The sequence below is a fragment of the Copadichromis virginalis genome, unplaced genomic scaffold, assembly GCF_057382275.1.
Source record: "Copadichromis virginalis isolate Kocher_CV1m ecotype Utaka unplaced genomic scaffold, C_Virginalis_male_GT1.1 unmapped_scaffold_1, whole genome shotgun sequence".
In the NCBI taxonomy this organism is placed as follows: domain Eukaryota; kingdom Metazoa; phylum Chordata; class Actinopteri; order Cichliformes; family Cichlidae; genus Copadichromis; species Copadichromis virginalis.
Window position 1 is genome coordinate 2,250,052 of NW_028188589.1, and position 22,061 is coordinate 2,272,112.

Here is a 22,061-nt window from a genome sequence, read left to right on the forward strand (position 1 = left end):
ATTATTATTATTATTATTATTGATTGCTTATATTTGAACAATTGTGAAACCTCACTGTGGATGTAAGAGTGAAATTATGTGGATATCTTGAATCCACTTTATTGTGTAATATTTTATGTGAGTATTTGACGGAAGACGAGCAACATCTGTTGTGGAAGCTAACGGGGTTCCTTTAGAATAAACAAACATAGGATTTATTATCACTGAATAATTCTGTATACATCTATACAAATTATAGAAATATGTAATAGGAAACAACAAAATAATCTAAATTATAAAATAATGTGTGTGTGTGTGTGTGTGTGTGTGTGTGTGTGTGTGTGTGTGTGTGTGTGTGTGTGTGTGTGTGTGTGTGTGTGTGTGTCCTCCAGTGTCTCTGTCTGTCTGTCCAAACCTTCAGCAGGTCTTCAGAGGATCTTCAGTGTCTCTGAGTTGTGTTGATGATGGACAGACAGCTGATGGATGGACAGTGAAGAGGAGCAGAGGACTCACTGAGGACTGTGGAGGCTTTGGGAGGCTTCTTGGTTCCTACTCTGTTGTGGCTGTTTGTCCTCCCAGTGAAACCTTCTGGTGTGAGGACTCCTCTGGACAGCAGAGTGACAACTTCTCCCTCAGTGTCCAATCAGACACTAAAGGTGAGATGTTCCAGCTGTGTCTCTGTCTCTGTGTGACTCTGCTCTCATTAACTCTGTTTGTCTCTGATGGTCAGATAAAGCTGTCATCCTGGAGATCCCTGCACTTCCTGTGAGGACAGGAAGTGATGTCACTCTGCGCTGCAGACAGAGGACTGGTGCCACAGTCGCAGCTTATTTCTACATCAAAGCAAGTTCTGTTGGTCATAAACTAGAGCACATCATCACTAACATCACGCAGGCTGATGAAGGTCTCTACTGGTGTTCTACTGAACAGGGTAGAAAGTCTCCTCAGAGCTCTCTGAGGGTCAGAGGTCAGAACACTGACATCACTTCCTGTTTAAAAGCTGATAACATTGTGACCTTATAATAAACTGACTGAACCATCTTCATCATCTCTCCTGCAGATCCTCCCAAAATCATCCATCCTCCTCCCCTTCACTGTCCTCCTCCTCCTCACTGTCCTCCTCCAAGCACCTCCACAAACGTTCATCGTCCTGTAGAAACTGCTCTTACGTGTCCTCCCTCTCCTCCTCCCTCTCCTCCTCCCTCTCTCCTGGTCCCGGTTGTAGCAGGTCTGGTCTCTGGGCTTCTCCTGGTTCTGGTTTTGTTTCTGTTCCTCTGCAGTAAACTTAAAGGTATGAAAGCTCTCACTCACCTGATATGAACAGGTGTAATCTGATTACTGTGCTGACCCTCTGAACCTACATAAAAATTAACTGACTGGGTCACCTCTGTCCAGATCAGTGGGTTTTACTCATCCAAACATGCAATTATGGCGGGCAATTTCCTCTGTGACCTTTCAAAATAAAATGTGTATTTGGGCCGCCCCTGACACATAAAGCTATACTATGTCTCAGTTTATTCTTTTAGTGAGGAAGATGTCACTATGTAGTGTAAAAAGAATACATTGGTGACATTACGTTTCATCACCTTTCAGTTCTTTATCGTTGTATTTTTACTCAGTTGTATATAGCGTTTGTATTCTATTTTTATCTTATTGTATATTTTATTCTATTTTATTCTACTGTATATAGTATTTTATTCTATTCTATTCTGTACAGTTGTGTACTGTATTTATTCTTATTGTATTCTAATTATTCATAACTTTTGCACTGTCCACTTCCTGCTGTGACGAAAGAAATTTCCCACGTGTGGGACTAATAAAGGTTATCTTATCTTATCTTAGGATTTATTGTAGAGCAAGGCAGAAGTGCTCCAGCTGATTCCTAGAATAAGTATATTTTATTAAAAACGTTTCTTCATAGAGTACATCATATCCATCACAGAGTACTTCAGTCTGTAATAACATGTTAGTGTCAACAAGATAAATGATTGTCTTGGAAAAGCAAAAACTCTAACTAGCTAATCTTCTCAGTAAGTAACACTTAGTATAAATGTTTAATTATGTTGTAAAGTAATAAGTTACTTTTGAACATAATGTCTCCCAACATTGGCTAACACAACAAGGACCACAAAGATCAGTCCTAAACACAGATTTCACACATACTGAGGGTCACCACAATCATGTTCATGTGTTTCCCCCTCCTCTCTTTTCAGGAAGTAAAAACCTGTCTCCTCCTCCTGTGGATGTGACCTATGCTGATGTCACGATCAAGCAGAGAGCCAACAGGAGAGGTAGGCTGTCACCATGTGTGCTGTCATCAAAATAAGACAAGCATGTTATCTAGCCACATACTGTCCTCTTTAAATCTGTGTTAAAAGGGCTGCTTGTACTACTGAAGGCTGAAAACTACTGCCTCTATGAATGTCTGTAAATCTGTGTGTTCCAGACAAACATCCTGCTGATCCACGAGCTGTCTACTCTGATGTGAGGACTCACACTTCAGGTACAAATGAACATAAAACAGGTGGTGATGATGATGGCGATTATTTTCTCTTACATGTTTGTTCTGTTGTTCTATTATGATTGTTATTATCATTCTTACTATTCTAATATTCTGTTATTGTTACTCTTAGTTTTCCCCTTTGGCATGTCTGTTTCCACAGTTAGCTTTGTGTCATCAGTATGTTCATAAGGGACATGTACAAACTGTGAGCCTTAAACACAGGAACATGCAGGCAATCCAAGTTACCTTCTCAGGTAACTTTATTCAGTAATTTCGTACTTAGCTGTACAAGGTTGTGTTCTGTTAGAAATATTAGAAAAAGAAATAGATTTTAAGACACCAAGCTCAAATCAGACGTTTCTGTAGATGTTACGGTTGGCTGTGTGGCAGGCATGGGTAGGACCCAAACACAGGACTCGGAGGCAGCAGAAATAAAGTACCAGCTTTATTACTGATTTACTAAAGTCAAAGTCAGTTACAAAGAAACATTAAAAGAAACAAACAAAAGACAAACTAGAAACTAAGACTGTAACACCCACAAACTCACGACTAGTAGTGATGACCCATTTGAAGCTGAAGCGCATGTGTAGAAAAAAAATTCAACACACTGTTTCAGAAACACTGTGCCGAGGTTTGGTTTGAACAGAGTCACGTGACCAATCACATCCAAATCTTTAGTCAGCACGTCACTGCTTCAGTAACTGATTCAGTCTAAGGAGCTTGGAAAGAAAAGCATCTGAACTTTATGTTTCTTGAAGACGTTTCATCCAAAAAGCTTCTTCTGTTCTAAGAGTAACTTACTTTAGGTCCTTTGGGAGTGCCCCCAAGAGGGTCATGGACCCCCTGTTGATCCCTGTTGATAATATAGTATATTATATATAAACGTACCTGTGGTTAATTACATAATCATGTGGAGGCAGGGACCTGACAGCACAAGTATACTCACAACATGTTATAAGATTGTTGTATAATATTTAGGGCTGGGTGTCATCACTGATTTCTAGAATCAGTTTGATTGTGATTCACAAGGTCCTGAATGGATTCGATCTATTTGATTTGAATCGGGGAAATTTTGCCTCAGTCAGAAATATTATAATTCTGATCACTAATCAGTACATATCCATATTTTTGTATCTATAAATACTAAGCTGACACTGTGAGACTTCATCAGAGGTGTGAGCATCACAGCAGATGTGTCAAAGTAACTGAGGATAAAACAGAAGAACATGAAGCAGATTTTCCTGGCCTGACTTTTTATATCAGATAACCTTAAAAATATTCTGCAGTAGAACAAAAACTGAAGAAAACCATGAATCAACATATAAACATTACCTGATGCTGCTGAAGTGAAGGAGAGCAAAGTTACAGAGGTTTGATTACAGACACAGCTAACCGTTTTGCAACTTCGCATAATTTTAAAAAGGTAAAATTTCTTCAATATTAAAGAGGAGAAATAAGACTTTCTTGTCAGGAGTCAGTTAAATTTAAAAAAAAAAAAAAAAACGGCACACGGCCGCTGCGGCAGTTGTGTGGTGTTGTGAAGAAAAGACCCAAATGCTGGCAAAAGCTGTGCTGCAAGTGAGCTTTATTGACTGAGTGGCAAAGTGGCAAACAGGAAATGAGGACTGCATAAACTAAACTGTAAAAGTAAAATAGGAAATTCACAAACACAAACTCAGGGACATAAACAGAGCACTGGGGGAGAACACAGGAAGGTATACAAAACAGTAAACACAAAACCCCTAAGAATAAGAAAACAAGAATTAACCCAAAACATAACACACAAAACACTGGGTCTAATGACCCAGGACCATGACAAGCGCTGTACATAACGGTAGACTGGTGTGTAATAGGCAAGCAAATAATACAGATAACACAGCTTTTTAGATGAGAAACTGTTCTTGAAGTACACTGAGAGAGAGAGCTGTGCATGAAGTGTGATTTTATTGTGGTAGAAGCAAAACAGCAAAAGTAAGAAGGAATTCATGGCAATGTTTATGTGAAGTATAGTTTGGATATTCTTTGGCTGCCCGTTCAGTCAATTTTGGTTGGAGAGAGATGAAACCTGCAGTTTCACAATCTAGCGCAGAAAGGATGAAAAACAGAGCACAGACCCGCTGAAGCATCAGGATCTGTGAGCTGTTGGCTTTCAGCCCAGACAGCGTGTCCGTGTATGTGCCATTGGGTGAGAAAGCTGACATCTCACTTATTCTGATGCATTGGCGGGTCTTTGCTCTGTGTTTACGTCTTTGTTCAGAATCCGTGTATCTGCTCTCATTTATTGTTTTAGCTTTTTGGTTGTTGTCGACATTTTGTGAGGTTAAACCTGAGATTCTGGCGTTTTTGGTAAAATAAATTTATATTTGTGTAACACTTTTACCACCGGCTGATAAGACCCCCCTTATGCCCTCGGGTGCAGTCTTGACTCTACTTAAACATTCTGTGATAAAAGATACATCTCAAAAATAAATATCAGTCTAGGGTTCATATTGTAATGACCTGGCTGGGGTTGTTAGCCAGGTGCATTCTGGGTATTGTGTTGTCTGTGTTTTCTATCGTTCTGCTAGTTCCTATGTGTTTGATTCGCATGTTGTGTTAGTGTTATGTTAATGTAAGCCACAGTGAAGTTGATGTGTGTTCTGTGGAGTGGGTTGAATTGGCATGGTTGGCTGACACTGCGACTCTATGTGGTGGTAGCGTGATAGGGGTTCGGTGTCAGCAGCGTTACGTTGTAGTAGAAAAAGATTGTAAATAAATGGCTGGTGTGAACCACTACTGCCTCCTGCTGGATCATTTGGGGATTATCAGTCTGCTGCTGAGACGCTCGGGGTCGTGCGGTGTATGAGGCACGAGCGCTCTCCATCCGTTGTGAAGTTTAGCGATAGCTGCTAGCGCCCCGCTAGCCGTTTTAGCTAGTGAGCAGTTTAGCCAGTTTAGCTCCACTAACCCACGGTCGCTACAATATGATTCTCGTGTCTACACAGACAAGCGGAGGCTAAGGAAATACACTTAACCGATTAAGGCCAATACATCTGAATACTCAAATGATAAGACACCATGCAATAAACCCAGCACAGGATCTCAGGGTTAGAAAATGTATTAAACAATTGCAGGAAATTCACATACAACCCTTTTTACCTTCATGAAAACACACATATACAAAACATACAATAAACCCCCGGGGGATAGATTTTAGTATTTTTTCCCTTAACCTGTCCAATGTTATTCTTTCCCCAGAGTGCGCTCTTAGTCTTTAACGGTGTGTTCACACCGAACGCGATGGGCGCGAGAAAAAAGCCCCAAACGCCCCTAACTTGACGCCTGCACATTCGCACCTCTACGCGTGTCCAAGAAAAATCCATCGCGCCCCAAAATATCATATTTTAACGCGCGTGAACCGGAAATGTGGGAGGGATGTGGGAGGAAGTTGTGCCAGACCGGTATCTTTGCAAGATGGCAGCTGTCGAGCTAGCGCTTGAAGAGAGAGTCTCCCTTCTCTATTTACTGTGGAGAGCAGAGTAGCGGCGTTAAGGACGTCCTCGCCGTACCTGGGTCCATCAGGTCCTCCAGAGGTGTGAGCAGTTTGGTGAGTTTCACCACTTGCTCCAGGAGCTGCGCCTGGATGACGGCCGATTCCAGCGCTATCACCGTCATTCACTCGGCCAGTTTGAGGACCTGCTGTCCCGCGTCGGTCCCAGAATCGCCCGCCTAGACACCAATTACAGGCGCTCAATCCCACCTGCAGAGCGCCTGTCCGTCTGCCTGAGGTTAGTAAAAGTGTTTAATACGGTAGTCCTTTATTGATACCTGTGCTAATATGCTAAACCATCCATTTATACACTGCTAACATGGATGTGCTATGCTAACAGTGAATGCTCTCGGTGTTTACTGAAAGCAAACTGTGGTACAGAGACGACTCTTTATAATATTTCTAGTGATACTCAGAAGGTCTCATCAAGTCCCGATTTAATTCGATTTATGCTGTTATCAGTGTTAGCAATGATAGCATGGCTGTAGTGTCACATCAATGTATGCGCTCGGTGTTTGCTGATATCAAACTGTAGCATTAGGACCACTGAGTTAACCTTTGCAGCGATACTCACTCCTTTTTATTTAGACCTGGTTTAATTCTGGGATAGTTGAATGTTTGTATATAATCCCTGCAGCTGTCAGACTCTATAACAGGGGTCACAGCCTTTATTAAAACAGAGTTAGATAAAACTGAACAGTTTGGTTCATCTTTAGTTACATGGTTCTATCTTGATAAGCTGTCTTATCACAGATTAATTTTTCAAAAATATTAATGATTTAAGCAAGGAAAGGGCTACATGTCAACATACAACTCTTTATTTCTATTAATGTCTCACTTCATTCCTACCTGATTGACATGTTTAGGAATTATGAGTGATTGGCTCACTGTAGTTGTGAAAGTTGCTACCAATCAAATTATGATATGTTAAAGTTAAAATAAAACAACTGTTTTAGATATTATCTAATATACATTTTGTAATTATCCTTATAATTACAAAATGTTTTATGTAAGATTTAAGTTTTGTGATTTAAATCTGACATCACAAAAGTATTTTGGAATTTGAATAATGTATTTTGTAACTGCAGTACTCATAATACTGATTTTGAACAATTTTGTCCAGGTTCCTTGTCACCGCGGACTCCTTCAGGACCAAGCGTTCAGTTACAGAGTCGGTGTGTCCACGGTGAGCCAGATCACCCCCCAGGCAGCGACGTCCATCTGGGACTGTCTAGTGGACGACTTCATGGGTGTGCCTTCACCTGGAGACTGGCGGTCCATCACAGAGGGACTCCAGGAGCGCTGGAACTTCCCTCTGTCCTGTGCAGCTCTGGATGGGAAGCACGTCCAGACAAAGGCACCCTATATATCATATAGGAGACACACACATTGATATACACTAAATATTTATTTCATTTCTTTTTTGTGGTGCCCAAATTGATGCACCTGCTTGATTTTGTTTAAACAATTATTGCACACTTTCTGTAAATCCAGTAAACGTCTTTTCACTTCTCAAATATCACTGTGTGTGTCTCCTGTATGATATATTTAACTGACATTTTTTATTGTAACAACCAACGATTTATACAGGAAAATGATGTCTATTAACAAGGTTGCCCAAACTTCTGCATCCCACTGTATCAGCGCTTTGCCCAGTCGCTCGAGGAAGAGCCGTCGACTGTTGAGCTTGCCCGGCATCCAGTCAGGGTGAATTTCCCTCCACAGCACGAACGCGTTGTAGGCCGCCACGTCGACCATGTTGTGGAAAAGGGCCACGGGCCACCTGCGGGTCTTTCTCCTGCAGCTGTACGTGCTCACGACCTTGTCCAGGTTGTCGACGCCTCCCTTGGTGCGGTTGTAATGCAGCACCAAGGGCGGTTTTGCGCCGCTTCTGTCGCTGCTTCTGTTGCCGCCGCCGCCGCTGCTGCTGCTGCTGCTGCGGCGGCGGCGGCTAGGCCGGGGCTCGGGGCCGGAGCGATGGTGGTAACGAGGAGCTGTGGTGAGGAGCAGCACGTTCTTGTTCTTCTTGGCCACGTAGGAGAGGATGATCGTGTCGGGCCCTCGTCCTCCTCCTCCTCCTCCTCCTCGTCCCGCGGAGCCGCCGAGTACCACGGATTCGACGGAGCCCACGGCCCTGCCCTTGACGCAGCGCAGCTCTCTGGGGATCTCGGGTCTGTTCGATCGCAGAGTGCCCAGCACGGTGTGGCCTCTCTCGCGATAGAGCCTGTCGGCGAGCTCGCGCGAGGTGAAAAAGTTGTCACACGTGACGTTGCGTCCCGGAGTCAGTCCCTCGGTGAGGTCCACGACCACTCGAGTGGCCAGGTGCTTTTCGGGAGGGCCGCGCTTGTCGGGCCTGCCGGTGTAGACTTGCATCTTCCACGCGTAGCTGGAACGCGCGTCGCACGCCACCCATATCTTGATCCCGTACCTGGCCGGCTTGCTGGGCATGTACTGTCTGAACGGACACCGTCCTGATGGAGAGAGAGAGAGAGAGAGAGAGAGAGAGAGAGAGAGAGAGAGAGAGAGAGAGATGGAGAGAGAGAGAGAGAGATGGAAATGGAGAGAGAGAGAGAGAGATGGAGAGAGAGAGAGATGGAGATGGAGAGAGAGATGGAGAGAGAGAGAGAGAGATGGAGAGAGAGAGAGAGAGATGGAGATGGAGAGAGATAGAGAGAGAGAGAGAGAGAGAGATGGAGATGGATGGATGGATGGAGAGAGATAGAGAGAGAGAGAGATGTGGGAAAGTGTGGGGGAGATTGGGGCAGAAACGCAAGGAGAAGAGACGTGAGTTTGACAGAGAACGCGCTTGCTTGCTTGCAAGCGTGGAAGACATAAAGAGTCATGCGAAAGCACAAACGCAGAACCCAACACGAGTATACAACAAAGCGAGCTAGCCTGTTTTCGCCATTCCCGCTCCTATTCCTCCTCTCTTCCCCCAGTCACACACACACACACACACACACACACACACACACACACACACACACACACACACACCACGTAGTACGTACCTCTGAACGGCACCAGTCTCTCGTCGACGGTGACCTCCGGTCCCGGGCGGTACATGGCGGGCAACCTCGCGCACCACTCGTCCCACACGGCTCTGATGGGGGCCAGTTTGTCGTAGCTATCGCCCTCGCCGCCGCCGTCGCCTCGCCTGGCCCGTCTGGTCTCTCTGTCGTCGAAGCGCAGCGCGCTGGAGTAGGCTCGAAAGGTCTTGAGCGGCATCGCGGCTCTGAACATGGACCTGCCGCTCTCGGCGTGCCACAGGCTCTCGCAGGCCTCTCCCCGGGACCTGTACACGCCGGCGAGCACGAGCAGCCCCACGTAGGCTCGGAACTCGACGCGGCCCATGGGCTTCCATCCGTCGATGGCGGGCCTGCGCCTGTCCGCTTCCAGGTTGGTCATGGCGATCACCGAGTCCTCTATCTCCGGCGGGAAGTAGGCCATGAACGCGGAGGCCTCGTCTCGCGCCGCCGCCACGGCCTCTTCGGTGGGGCCTCGTCCTGGCGGGTCGAGGTCGTCGTTGTCTTCTTCTTCTAATTCTTCTTCTTCTTCTTCTTCTTCATAGTCTTTGTCTTCTTCTTCATCGTCATCGTTATAATCATCGGCGAGGACATCTTCTTCTTTTTCTTCTTCTTCTTCATCATCATCATCATCGGCGAGGACGTCTTCGTCTTCTTCTTCTTCTTCTTCTAATTCTTCTTCTTCATAGTCTTTGTCTTCTTCATTGTCATCGTTATAATCATCGGCGAGGACATCTTCTTCTTTTTCTTCTTCTTCTTCATCATCATCATCATCGGCGAGGACGTCTTCTTCTTCTTCTTCTTCATAGTCTTTGTCTTCTTCGTCATCGTCGTAGTCGTAATCGTTGGCTACATCCGCCTCGCGAGTTTCACCGACAGCGCCGCGGCCGCGATCGCGCCCAGGATCATGAACGCCACCTGCAGCGCGGCCGGCGTCGTCCTCTCGCCAAATCTCCCGAGTCCCCCGCCCCGGGTCGGCGCCTGCTTCTTCCTCTGCCTCTCGGCGGTTCGACTCGCCTTGCGAGCCGCCGTCCTGGCAGAGTTGCGACGCCATTTCGTAACCGCGATCCTCTTCCCCGAAATACCTATCCACCCCATCGTTTTCGTCCTCCTGATCCTCCGAGTAGCGCTCCTCCTCGTCTGCGAGCGTTCGGGCCGTCGAGTCGTTGTTGTCGTCCCCCTCGGCCTCTTGCTCCTCTTCCTCCTCGCTCTCGTCCTCCTCCAAGTTCTCCTGTAGCTGCTGCTGCTGCTGCCGCCGCTGCTGCTGCTGCTGCCGCCGCTGCTCTTGGTCTTCCTCGACCCCTAGCCCTCGATAGCGAAACGTGGCCGGTCGCAACAATGGAGCGACCGGAGCCGACCACGCAGCGTACGCCAAATGCGCTGGCGATGGCGACGGTGACGGTGATGGTGAGCGGGAGGAGGAGGAGGAGGAGGAGAACGATGACACCGCCGGCGATTGCGATCCGCCTGTACCGACCTTAGTGCTCTTTGGCTCCCACGGTCTAGTGCGTGACATTGTCTTCTTCGTCTTCTTCTTTCTCGTTGGCACCTTGTTGCCGTTGTTGTTGTTGTTGTTGTTGTTGTTGTTGTACAGCACGCGCCCGGACACCGCCTCTGTAACCTGTAACCCAGACGCGCTTAGTACCCGCCATCCGAGCTCTTATCATCTCTCCGCGCGACGCGCTGTGCTTTCGCCGGGGTGTTTCTCGGCCACCTTTTACAAAACTTTATCGTCCGTGCTTGCACGTGTGCTCTCTGTCAAACTCATGTCTCTCTCGCTCTCTCTCTCTCTCTCTCTCTCTCTCTCTCTCTCATCCCGTCCCATCACCTCGGGGGGATCTCGCGACCCCGACCTCCGACCTCCCTCCCGACCTCCCTCCCGACCTCCCTCCCGACCTCCCTCCCTCCCTCGGCGGGGGATCCGCATCCCCCGGCCCCGCCCTCCCTTCCCATCCCGTCCCATCCCCTCGGGGGGATCTCGTGACCCCGACCTCCTCCCTCCATCCCTCCCTCCCTCCGCGGGGGACCGGCATCCCCCGACCCCGCCCTCCCATCCCGTCCCATCCCCTGGGGGGGGGGGGGGGGATCTCGCGACCCCGACCTCCGACCTCCATCCCTCCCTCCCTCCGTGGGGGACCCGCATCCCCCGACCCCGCCGCTCTCCCCCTGGTGGGTGCATCAGGGTTAAGTGTTGCTGAAGTTCCTGAGTTGTTAGTTTTGCATCCTCTGTGTATACATATATATATATAGAGAGAGATATATAATATATATCTCTATCGCTATCTCTTCATCTCTGTATCTATCTCTCTGAAGACAAAGACAGTCTAATTAAAGGTCAATCTATATAACTGCTCCTGAGAGTTTTTCATGTTTCGAGTAGAATAAAGGGCCATGGTCCAACTGATGTTTAACCAGTAATCTTCTTTTCACCAGCAAACACCTTGGAAAAACTATGTTTAAATAAGAAATGAAAACACAGATATTATATCAGCAAAATAAAATTACAACTCAAATAAAAACGTGCAAACAAATTAAATGCACAAACATACCGTGTGCACCTTTCTACTGAACATTCATTAACAATTGCAGTCCATATTGTCCATATGTTCACCGCACATAAGCCAGCCTGCTCTTTCTTGCTGGAGTTCTCAGTCAATGCCGACATGTGCGCTTAATTAAACACTCGCACCACTAAGCGCCATACTCAAGTCTACCAGTAGGTGGCAACAACACAACATCGGAACCAGATTAAACACCTAATTTTGAACATTGCAATCACATAATAATTACATTTCAATGTGACAGCTACAACCTGCTTCAAGAATATGGAAACAAACTTTATGAACAACTGATTAAATTTGTCCCAATCAAAAAATTCAACTATTTAAAAAAAAGAAAACTGCAAATCTTAAAATAATAATAATAAAAAACATTACCTTCAGGACTGAAAATCCTCACAGAGCAGCTTGCCTGTAGATATCGGCTGTGACCAGACTCTGTCTCGAGTCACTCAATCTATCTCTCTGTCTTCAGGTCCTGAGGACGTCGCTTATGGTCAGGTGGTCATCAAAAGCAAGAAAAAAGCTGGCAAGAGGAAAGGTAACCATAGTAACCACCATAACGACAAAGCATGGTACTTACCATAAGTCAATTCAATTTTATTTATATATTGATATTGATTTATTTATATATTGGGATTGAATGGCTCGTAGCAATGGGAAAGACACCTAGAGCAGCCCCCACAGGACACCGCTCAATTTCAGTTCAATTCAATTTTATTTATATAAATCATAACAACAGTCGCCTCAAGGTGCTTTATATTGTAAGGTCAACCCAACAATAATAGATACAGAGAAAACCCAACAATCATATGACCCCCTGTGAGCAAGCACTTTGGCGACAGTGGGAAGGAAAAACTCCCTTTTAACAGGAAGAAACTTCCAGCAGAATCAGGCTCAGGGAGGGGCGGGGCCATTTGTGGTGAGAGAAGAAAAACAGGATAAAGACATGCTGTGGAAGAGAGCCTGAAAAAGCCTGAAAACTGAAGGCTCTCCCTCCCATTCTACTTTTAAATACTCTAGGAACAACAAGTAGGCCTGCAGAGTGAGAGCGAAGTGCTCTAATAGGGTGATATGGTACTACAAGGTCATTAAGATAAGATGGGGCCTGATTATTTAAGACCTTGTATGTGAGGAGCAGGATTTTGAATTCTGGATTTAACAGGAAGCCAATGAAGGGAAGCCAAAACAGGAGAAATCTGCTCTCTCTTTCTAGTCCTTGTCAGTACTCTTGCTGCAGCGTTTTGGATTAGCTGAAGGCTTTTCAGCGAGATTTTAGGACTTCCTGATAATAATGAATTACAGTAGTCCAGCCTGGAAGTAATAAATGCATTACTTCCAGGCTGTGTGTGTTTAGAACACCAGCTGATTTTCTTTGGCATACATAAAAATCTGCACTGACTCAGAGGTGTGTGTAACAGAAGTAGACTATACATGAATGGCCTGTAGGGGGAGTGAGGTAACCCACATAGCAAAATTGGTATGGTCCAGCTATGGTCCACACAATGTGCTTACACATGGCCCACATACCGCAAAGAATGATGGCCCTTTGGTGGCCCTCTGGTTTGTCAAAGGTGACCCACACATGGGCCAGCACAAGGCCAGTTGCAGACACACTGCTGGCCCTGTTCTGGCCCAGAACAGTTTCAGCTCTGGCCCCTGATGTCAGCCTAATGTGTACCTTAATTAAGCCATGTAATAACAACATGTGCATAATAGTGCAAAAGTAACATGACAAAACTCTGTTCGGACAGTGAACCTTATATAGCATTTTTCAACTCTCCCAGATTACTATAAGTGCTCTATACAACAACACACACACACACACACACACACACACAGGAGAACAGGGATCGAACCACTAACCTTCCGATCAATAGGTGACCTGCTCTACCGCCTGAGCTAAAGCCACCCAATGGCAAAGATGAGCAAACCCTCACTAGGTTTTTGATAAAGTATACACTCACAAACCTGCATTTGAAACATTGGCTACCATAGCAGTATAGTATTGCAACATGGCATTTGGGTCTTCTAACTAAAATAGGAAAATAGGAACATAAATAGTGCATCATTGCCAGACCTGGCCCGCATGTGGTTGACATACACTCTGCCATGACACCAGTCAGTGAGAAGTGCCAGCTTGATGCCGGATCCCGGCCAGGCCTGTTTTCTATGAGCCTGGGCGACATAAACCAAACCACAATCGAACCAGATATGGCATGCCATCACCTAGACAGTGCCATGTATGCCAGGCCTGGCCCATATATGGATGACATACGTCTTATCATGCCAGAAGTCAGCCAGCAGTGCCGGCTTGATACCAGATCTGGGCCAGACCTGCTTGCTATGTGGGAAACATGTGAAACACACATACAGTGGGGCAAAAAAGTATTTAGTCAGCCACCCATTGTGCAAGTTCCCCCACCTAAAATGATGACAGAGGTCAGTAATACTTATTTTCCACCCTGATTTACGAATAAATTCTTTACAAATCCTACCATGTGAATTCATGGATTTTTTTTCCACATTCTGTCTCTCACAGTTGAAGTGTACCTCTGGTGCAAATTACTGACCTCTGTCATCATTTTAGGTGGGGGAACTTGCACAATCGGTGGCTGACTAAATACTTTTTTGCCCCACTGTACAAGTGTGTGATACTCTAACCCTGTGTGTGTGTGTGTGTGTGTGTGTGTGTGTGTGTGTGTGTGTGTGTGTGTGTGTGTGTGTGTGCATGATTTTAGTGTTTGAACAGTCATGAATTATCTTTAACAGCAGGTTGGATGTAATGTGTTAGAACTACCAGCAGGTGGGGATGAGAGACCTTTAAGGTGTTTGGTGCCACGCTCCACCTTCAGGTTTAAAACTAGTGTTAATGGAGTTTGAAGGTTGAGTTTGTTCCACGACTGCATTTCACTCACTGCCTCTGTTTGTATCTCTGTCACTGCAGGACCAACATGGAGCCAGAAGTCAGCGCTCTCAGGAGGCCGACAAACCTCACAGAAGAAAGGGAGAGAAAAAACACACCTGTGACGAGTGTGGGAAGGGTTTTACTGTGAGGGCTAAACTAAAACGGCATCAGGTCATCCACACTGGAGAGAGACCGTTCAGCTGTGACTTGTGTGGAAAGTCTTTTTCCTTCAAGGGTTCCCTAAAAAAACACCAACTCATCCACAGTGGAGTTAAAGCGTACAGCTGTGATCAGTGTGGCAGAGCTTTTACTCACAGTAGCCACTTACAGAGTCATCTAGTTACCCACTCTGGAATTAAGGCATACAGCTGTGACGAGTGTGGAAAGTCTTTTTCCTTGAAGGGTTACCTAAAACAACACCAACTCGTCCACAGTGGAGTTAAAGCGTACAGCTGTGATCAGTGTGGAAGAGCTTTTACTCACAGTAGCAGCTTACAGAGTCATCTAGTTACCCACTCTGGAATTAAGGCATACAGCTGTGACGAGTGTGGGAAGGGTTTTACTGAGAGGGCTTCACTAAAACAGCATCAGGTCATCCACACTGGAGAGAGACCGTTCAGCTGTGACTTGTGTGGAAAGTCTTTTTCCTGGAAGGATTCTCTAAAAAAACACCAACTCATCCACAGTGGTGTTAAAGCGTACAGCTGTGATCAGTGTGGCAGAGCTTTTACTCGCAGTAGCAGCTTACAGAGGCATCTAGTTACCCACTCTGGAATTAAGGCATACAGCTGTGACATCTGTGGAAAAACTTTCAGCCAGAGAAGGAACCGAAATACACACCTACGCATTCACACCAGACATGATGTGTACTGCTGTGAACAGTGTGGCAAAGAGTTTACAACAGACGCACAGTTACAACGACACATGTTTACCCACACTGAGGAGAGACCTTATCAATGTGACCTGTGTGAGAAGACTTTTAAAGCTCCACATCACCTGAGACAACACCAACAGATCCACACCAGAAAGAGACTCTACAAGTGCAGCTACTGTGAGGTATGTATTTATATTGTTATCTTGTCATTTTAGCCTGACTGTTTGGAACAACTCTGCTCATTAAACTGTGTTAGCATGTTAGCAATTCTACTGCATGGAAAAGCAGCTCTGAGTGATTATTCAGATTTTCCTTTCAGTTATGATTTTAGTATTACTGTAGTATTATGGTGGTAGTATTGTAGTTATTGCAGCCCAGTAAACTGAGTGTGTTAACTGAAACAGTCAAATGTAGTTGGACGTCTGCAGAGATGCTCTTTATTTCAGGCGACGTTCAGGATACAAATGTTGAAGGACTGACTTACACTGTCTTTGTGTCTTTGTTTAGAAGCAGAGCGACACAGATGGATCCAGTTCTCAACCCTGTCATCACTGTGGTGGTGGGAAAGACTTTCATTGTGACCTCTGTGGAAAAACTTTCAGTCAGCAAAAGACCCTAAAAGTACATCAACGTAGACACACTGGAGACAAACTGAAATACTGCAAAGAATGTGGGAGAAGCTTCACCACACCAAGTGATTTAAAACGACATGAACTGATTCACAGTGGGGTTAAAAAGCACCTCTGTGATCAGTGTGGGTCATCCTTCACCACTGCAGGTCAGCTTAAATCACACAAAGGAGTCCACACAGGAGAGAAACCACACAAGTGCAGACACTGTGACAGAAGCTTCTCACATTCAAGTACTTGTAACAGGCATGAACGTGCACACATGGAAGGAAACTACAGCTGTGACCAGTGTGACAAGAGCTTCAGGAATCTCAGTTCATACTCTGCACACAAACGATCCCACGTTACTAATAAACTGTTTCACTGTTACCAATGTGCCCAAACATTCACCTCATTGTCTGCTCTGTGCAAACATCAGCGCGATCACTCAGGGCTGAAATCACTCCCATCACTGGATCACAGTGAATCTGAAGACACAGAAAGATCCTCTGGTTTCTGTGTCAGACTCAAAAAAGCTTGAGATCAGGCTCCACAGAGTTCAGATAGAATCATTTAAACTTGTGTTGAACTGAACTGGTTGCTGGGCTGAACTTCTACATAATACAGATCTACATGGGATCTTCTTTTCTGTTGTTTTACTGAGTCAGTTTTGTCCTTTTTTCTCTGTCCTGGTTTTGCTCGTCTGTAAATGATTGAAACTCAGTCAAATAGTTCATTGTTCTCCAGCAAAACGTTTTGGAAACTCATGTTTAACCTTTAAAACTCTGACATGTTTTAGCACACAAGGCTTCATCGGGGAGTTCACTCATGATTGGACCATGAGAACAAAGGTTTTTAGTTCTTTCAAAGAGAGTCTTGGAGATGTTTGATGTTTCTGTTTTTCTGAAACCACCTGAAAGAAAAACTATTTTTCTTGCTTTATGTAGTGTGGAAGTTTTTAATGTTTCTTCATCTGTGATGTTCTTGAATGTGTTCACGTGAAGATGGTACAAATAAACTGTCCTTTCAGCTTTAGCTCCTAATTTATTCATTATTTATGGATGTAGCACAGCAGCCGTCTCTTGATTAACACATGGAGGGCTCGGGATCTGATGGTGTCGTCTCCCTAATTTGCCCACTCAGTAAATCTCACTCATGGCCAAGAAATTGAAATAAACCTTGTTTCCCTGCTGGATAGTGATCCACTGTAACTCTGCTCCTCCTTCCTGTTTAGGATTTCTGTGGCTGAAGTAAAATTCCCTCCATCCATCACTTATCCCAGCTAACCCAAAGTGAAATAAAGTTTTGCTCGTCTTAAAAAAGCATTACTGATGATGATGATGATTTATATAAAATGCATATAGCAACAGTAGCACTTTAGTTTGGACTTTATGATTTCTGTAACTGGAAAATATTATTTTGTTTAAAGACAGAAGTGACCGCATAGTTGCAACATCAAAGGGAAATATTAATTAATTAGCATCAAGTATATTTGTTGCTTAAGCGTTTGCACTATAACTTAAGTAGGATTATAACTTTTAAGGAAGGAAAGATTTCAGATATTTAGTTCACTGTTTCAGTTATTTTATATGAAATTAAAACATTTACGTTGGTCAAATATGATGCTCTAAATCAAATAAAAGTTTGAAAATAAATGATGTATTTTTAAATGCTGCAACAAATGTTCACAAAAAGTAACTATAATTAAAACCAGTTAAACAAAATCAAATGTTTGAATCATGTTTAACCAAATGCCAGGCTGGAGAGCTGAACCTAAAGTATACGTAGAAAGTTTTCAACATCTGAGCAGTTTTTAATGTTTTTATCACATAAATGTCACAGCAGTGGGTCCTGGCCCAATGCTTTGTGTTTTTGCTTTTCTTTGACTCTTGTTTTTCTTGGTTTTTGTTCTTCTTATTTATCAGTGTGGTGGGGCGTGGTCTGCGGTGCCATGCGGACGCACCTGCACGGCATCCGCAATCACGCCCGCCGTGTTAAAACACGGGGACTCAGGTGTTGGTGGTTGTGTGGTGTGACGTCTGAGGTGGCAGCGAGGCTGGACTAGCCAGCCCGCCGACCCCCGGCCTAGCGGGGCTGTCCCGCTCCTCTGCCTCCAACTCCGGCTGCCCTGGAGCAGGGACCTCCGTCTCCTCGCACAGCTGCTCCGCCACCGCCTCCGCCACTCCCGTTTGGAGCGGCTCCCCGCACTGCGCCTCCGCCCCCAGCAGGCACAGCCCCTCGTCCACCTCTTGGTGGAGCGACTCCTCTGCCTCCGGCAGGTATAGACCCTCGCCCGCCTCGTCCTCGGCCTCCGATTGGAGCGGCTCCTCCACCGCTCCCGGCAGGAGCAGCCCTTCACCCGGCTGCTCCTCCTTAGTTTCTGTTCCCGTGTCCCACGTTTCATCGTTTCATGTCGAGTCAGCCCTGTCTCTCTGTTTCCTGTGTCTCCCCAGTCAGCCCCGCCTCCCTCGGGCACTCATGTGTGATACAGAGTAATAAACCTGACTACATTTGCTGCACTCTCTTTATTACCTGTTACTTTAAAATTCATACACTAATTATGTCTGCCCATCTCTCTAATGTGAAGGTCAAAGGTCAACATCCCAGTGACATAAGAATAATCCCAAAGGGGCAAAGGCAGCGGTTAATTTAGCACATTTAGCATTAAGGGTACAGCAAGGATATACTTTTACTTATTGCGGCAGGGGTGTGGTCTCTGGCCTGCTGCAGTGGAGGCTGGTGGCGGGACGTTGGACGGCACAGGTGAGGGTGATGGAGCTCATGACTCTCCCTTTTATAGTGACGGAGGAGACTGGCGTGGGGGAAGCGTGTAGTGGAGGAAGCCGAGGAGAGAGCTGGTTTCTGGCTACAAAGACGGCGTCAAACCAGAAAAGATTGCTCGTGGTCAAATAATGTGTCAATCACCTGTGAATCAAACTGTGTGTGGCTCAGTTCATGTCACAGTGTTGTTTAGTATATCTTCACTTGTCTCACTCTCCTTCTGTTCTGTCCATCAGGACGATCCTCAGCGCTTACACAGATCCTCCATCGATGTTTTGGATCCAATCAGTGATCAGTTCTACGAGGAGGCCTGGATGTTCACCAGCGCTCGCTACACCTCCATCTACCAGAAGGTGAGTGTACTCCTTTGTACTCAGATTAACATTTTACTTCTTAAAATACATTTTCATATATGAGCTTTCTATTATTTCATGGGCCATTTAATCAATATTAAAATTACAAGCATATCAACAAAGGTGAAGCTGGTTTTTTCCACTTGCTGTCACACAGTCATGGAGGAATACAATAAATACATAATCAGTCATAGATCCTGAACAATGACATTAAAAGAAAGTCTGTGGCTCTAAAAACTAAACAGTATAAAGACATGCTCCAAGCTGCTGTTTCTCTCCTCCTCCTCTAGGTTTTCCACTGTCGGCCATCCAGCGATGCTGGAGGGCTACCTGGCCAATGCTGGCCTACACAAAGAGGTCCCGGCTCGGAGGAGCTGAAGAAGATCCTTGCCTTCCTCGTCAGTTTCCTCTTCAGTTCCTATCCCAACAAAACCTTCTTGCACCTATTAGCTCCAAAGAGGCTATGGTGCCCGTGGAGGTCTGGACCTGAGGCCTGTGCTCATCACGTGGATAGAAAACACTCTGACACCATTCTGGAGGTCTGATGGGACTCTGACCAAAACACAGATGAAATAAAACTTGTGGCTGGAGCTTTTAAAATGACTTTTTCACCTCATAGATTAATGCTCATGATTGCATGTTAGCCAGACAGCATCTCCCCAAGGTGAAACTCTCAGGAGACATTTACTCTTAAACTGTAATCTGGTTGAGACTACTTGAGGAGATCTTAGTAGCGAGTATGTGGATTTAGTCTCTTCACCAACAGCAGACAGACCCATGCCAAGAAAGCAGACATGTTCTCAAAGAAAGCCGAGAGCAGAGATTGGAAAAAGCTAAAAAGAAAAAGCTGCAGCTTCAGACGACTATCTGCCTGTAAGGCTGAAAAAGTCCAGTTACGCTCTATTTTGGAAAAGCTCCCAGTTTTGGTAACCTGGACTTTTATTTCCCCTCTTCTGCTACAGATGTTGACTGTGACCTCAGAGGCCAACTGGACCACACAGCTGCAGCAGGAGTGAGGGAGAGGAGTCTTCATCCAGCTTCAAAGAAAACATCCAGGTAAAGTGACGTGGATCAGCGGATAAAGCCGTCTCCACTTTCAAAGGAGATCCTCTGAGAGAGAGACTCTCTGAGCCATTTTAGCCTCAAATTATAGGACTTTATAGTACAGCAACACTTTTAAAGGACAAAAATAAGATAAACTGTGACTGTAATACAAACAAAGTATTGCATGTGTTTTTAAAAGTGTTCCTCCGATGGGCAGGATATCACTATTAGACTGTCCCACCAGCCAACTTCAACAAGAGACCACAGCAGCATTCAGTGATCAGCACAGATGTTCCTCTAACACTCAGCATCTGATCCCTGTTGGTCTGTGTGCTTCTGCTTTTGCTCAGTTAGAAACCCTGCAGCAACCCGACCCAAAACTGTGTCTTCTTGTTGGCCTCAACGTTGAAGTGTCAAACGTCCAACATCTGGAAAGGAAACCACACCAGTGTACTGTGATGTTTCACCAACATGTGGCAGACGCTGGTCCTGCCTTTCATGCTGACATCAGCAGAGAGCCCCGCCTACCTCAAAGCCTCCCCTGTCATGTATTGATCAGGATGATTATGAAGATGAGCGAGTGCAAATAAGACTGTAAAAGTCCACGAGCAGAATGTTTGGATGCTTTCTAATGATTCATGAATATCATGAGAGTGTTTGTGTGTTTTGTCTTTTCTTTGCTGACGTTTGTTACTAACAAAGACAATTTACGCTCTGTGTGTGTTTTCATCCTTACCAGCCGCACTCTAACTGCAATGAAGGAAACAAACTGTAGAAATGGTCGACTCAGTGACTTCATAAAATATTGAAGTGGTTCAGGTAGAGCCAGTTTTTAAATGACCATGAACACTGAGCGTATTGTATCTGTACAGCATGTTTTTCTATTAGACAGATTTGTAACAGAGGCCTTGCTCTCAGTAAGTTTGAAATCCTTTTCTGATTTCTTTTGTAATCTCTGATCTTTGTGTATCCTGCTCAGTTTGCATGCTGCCTGTAGGAGTTTCTGTCTTTGTATTTGAAGAGAATTCATTGAATATACTCAGCTGCTTCCCTTTGGTGCCTCACACATCACTGAAGTTTTTCAGTGTCCAGTTATTTGTTTTTAATAGCTGTTTGAATTCTCTGTATGTTTGACCCTGTAGACTGTTTAATGGACTGCTCGTCTTCCTGTTTGTAACCACTGCCTGTTTAGGACTAAAGATTTGGATTTTTGACTTTAACACAGCCTCTGCGTGTCGTCCCTTTGTGTCCTCGTCCTCTGTGAATGTGTCACAGATGTTTCCATGATAATAACACAGCTTTCCCACAGTGGCTTGCAGCAGCATTTATTCACAGCACATTTGAGAAAGGTTCAGATTAACTCGATGAGTTTATATTCAGAATGATTCTGACAGTGGGCCACTGTGAATTGTGATCTTTCATCAGGTCAATGTTTAAGTTCAGTATTTCAAAGCAGGAGCTATGAACAGTCATCATGTTGGCATTAGAATTATTATTATTAATCATTATTAATAATGTCATTACTCATGTATAACTTTTATTGTGTTTTGTATATTAATTATATTTAAATAGAGATGTTGACCCTGTCTCTACAGTAGCATCAGTGTAACATACATTATTGGTCCAAGCTGTCATAAATGGGGAGCCTGATCCTTTATTATGAAAACATGACGAGTATTTTTCTTGTCAGTTGGGAAGAAGTTGGTCTTTTTTTCCTTCTTTTTGCTCAGTTTGTCTTTTCTTTGATAATTGAAACTCTGATCAAACCTACTCATGTTCACAGCATGTAAAAGCAGCTGACAGTCCGTGGCATTGTTGTTTGTAGAGGTGCAGTGTAGTGGGAGCATAAATCAAAAGAAAACAGTAACATTTATGTAATAAAACATCTGAATGAAAAT

The 22,061-nt window shown here is 44.9% G+C and overlaps 1 protein-coding gene across 1 annotated transcript; it reads left to right on the top strand.

The window, feature by feature from the left end:
* Nucleotides 1-316: 316 nt before the first annotated feature.
* LOC146679520 (uncharacterized) lies at nt 317-20,135 on the top strand (the record flags this gene model as incomplete). The annotated part of the gene is made up of 10 exons (XM_085450389.1): nt 317-635; nt 710-946; nt 1,040-1,270; nt 2,193-2,270; nt 2,426-2,482; nt 12,071-12,170; nt 18,037-18,382; nt 19,003-19,119; nt 19,410-19,517; nt 20,082-20,135. Coding segments are annotated over 10 exons (1,647 nt in total), but the record flags the coding sequence as incomplete, so codon positions are not given.
* Between the last annotated feature and the right edge of the window lie 1,926 nt (nt 20,136-22,061).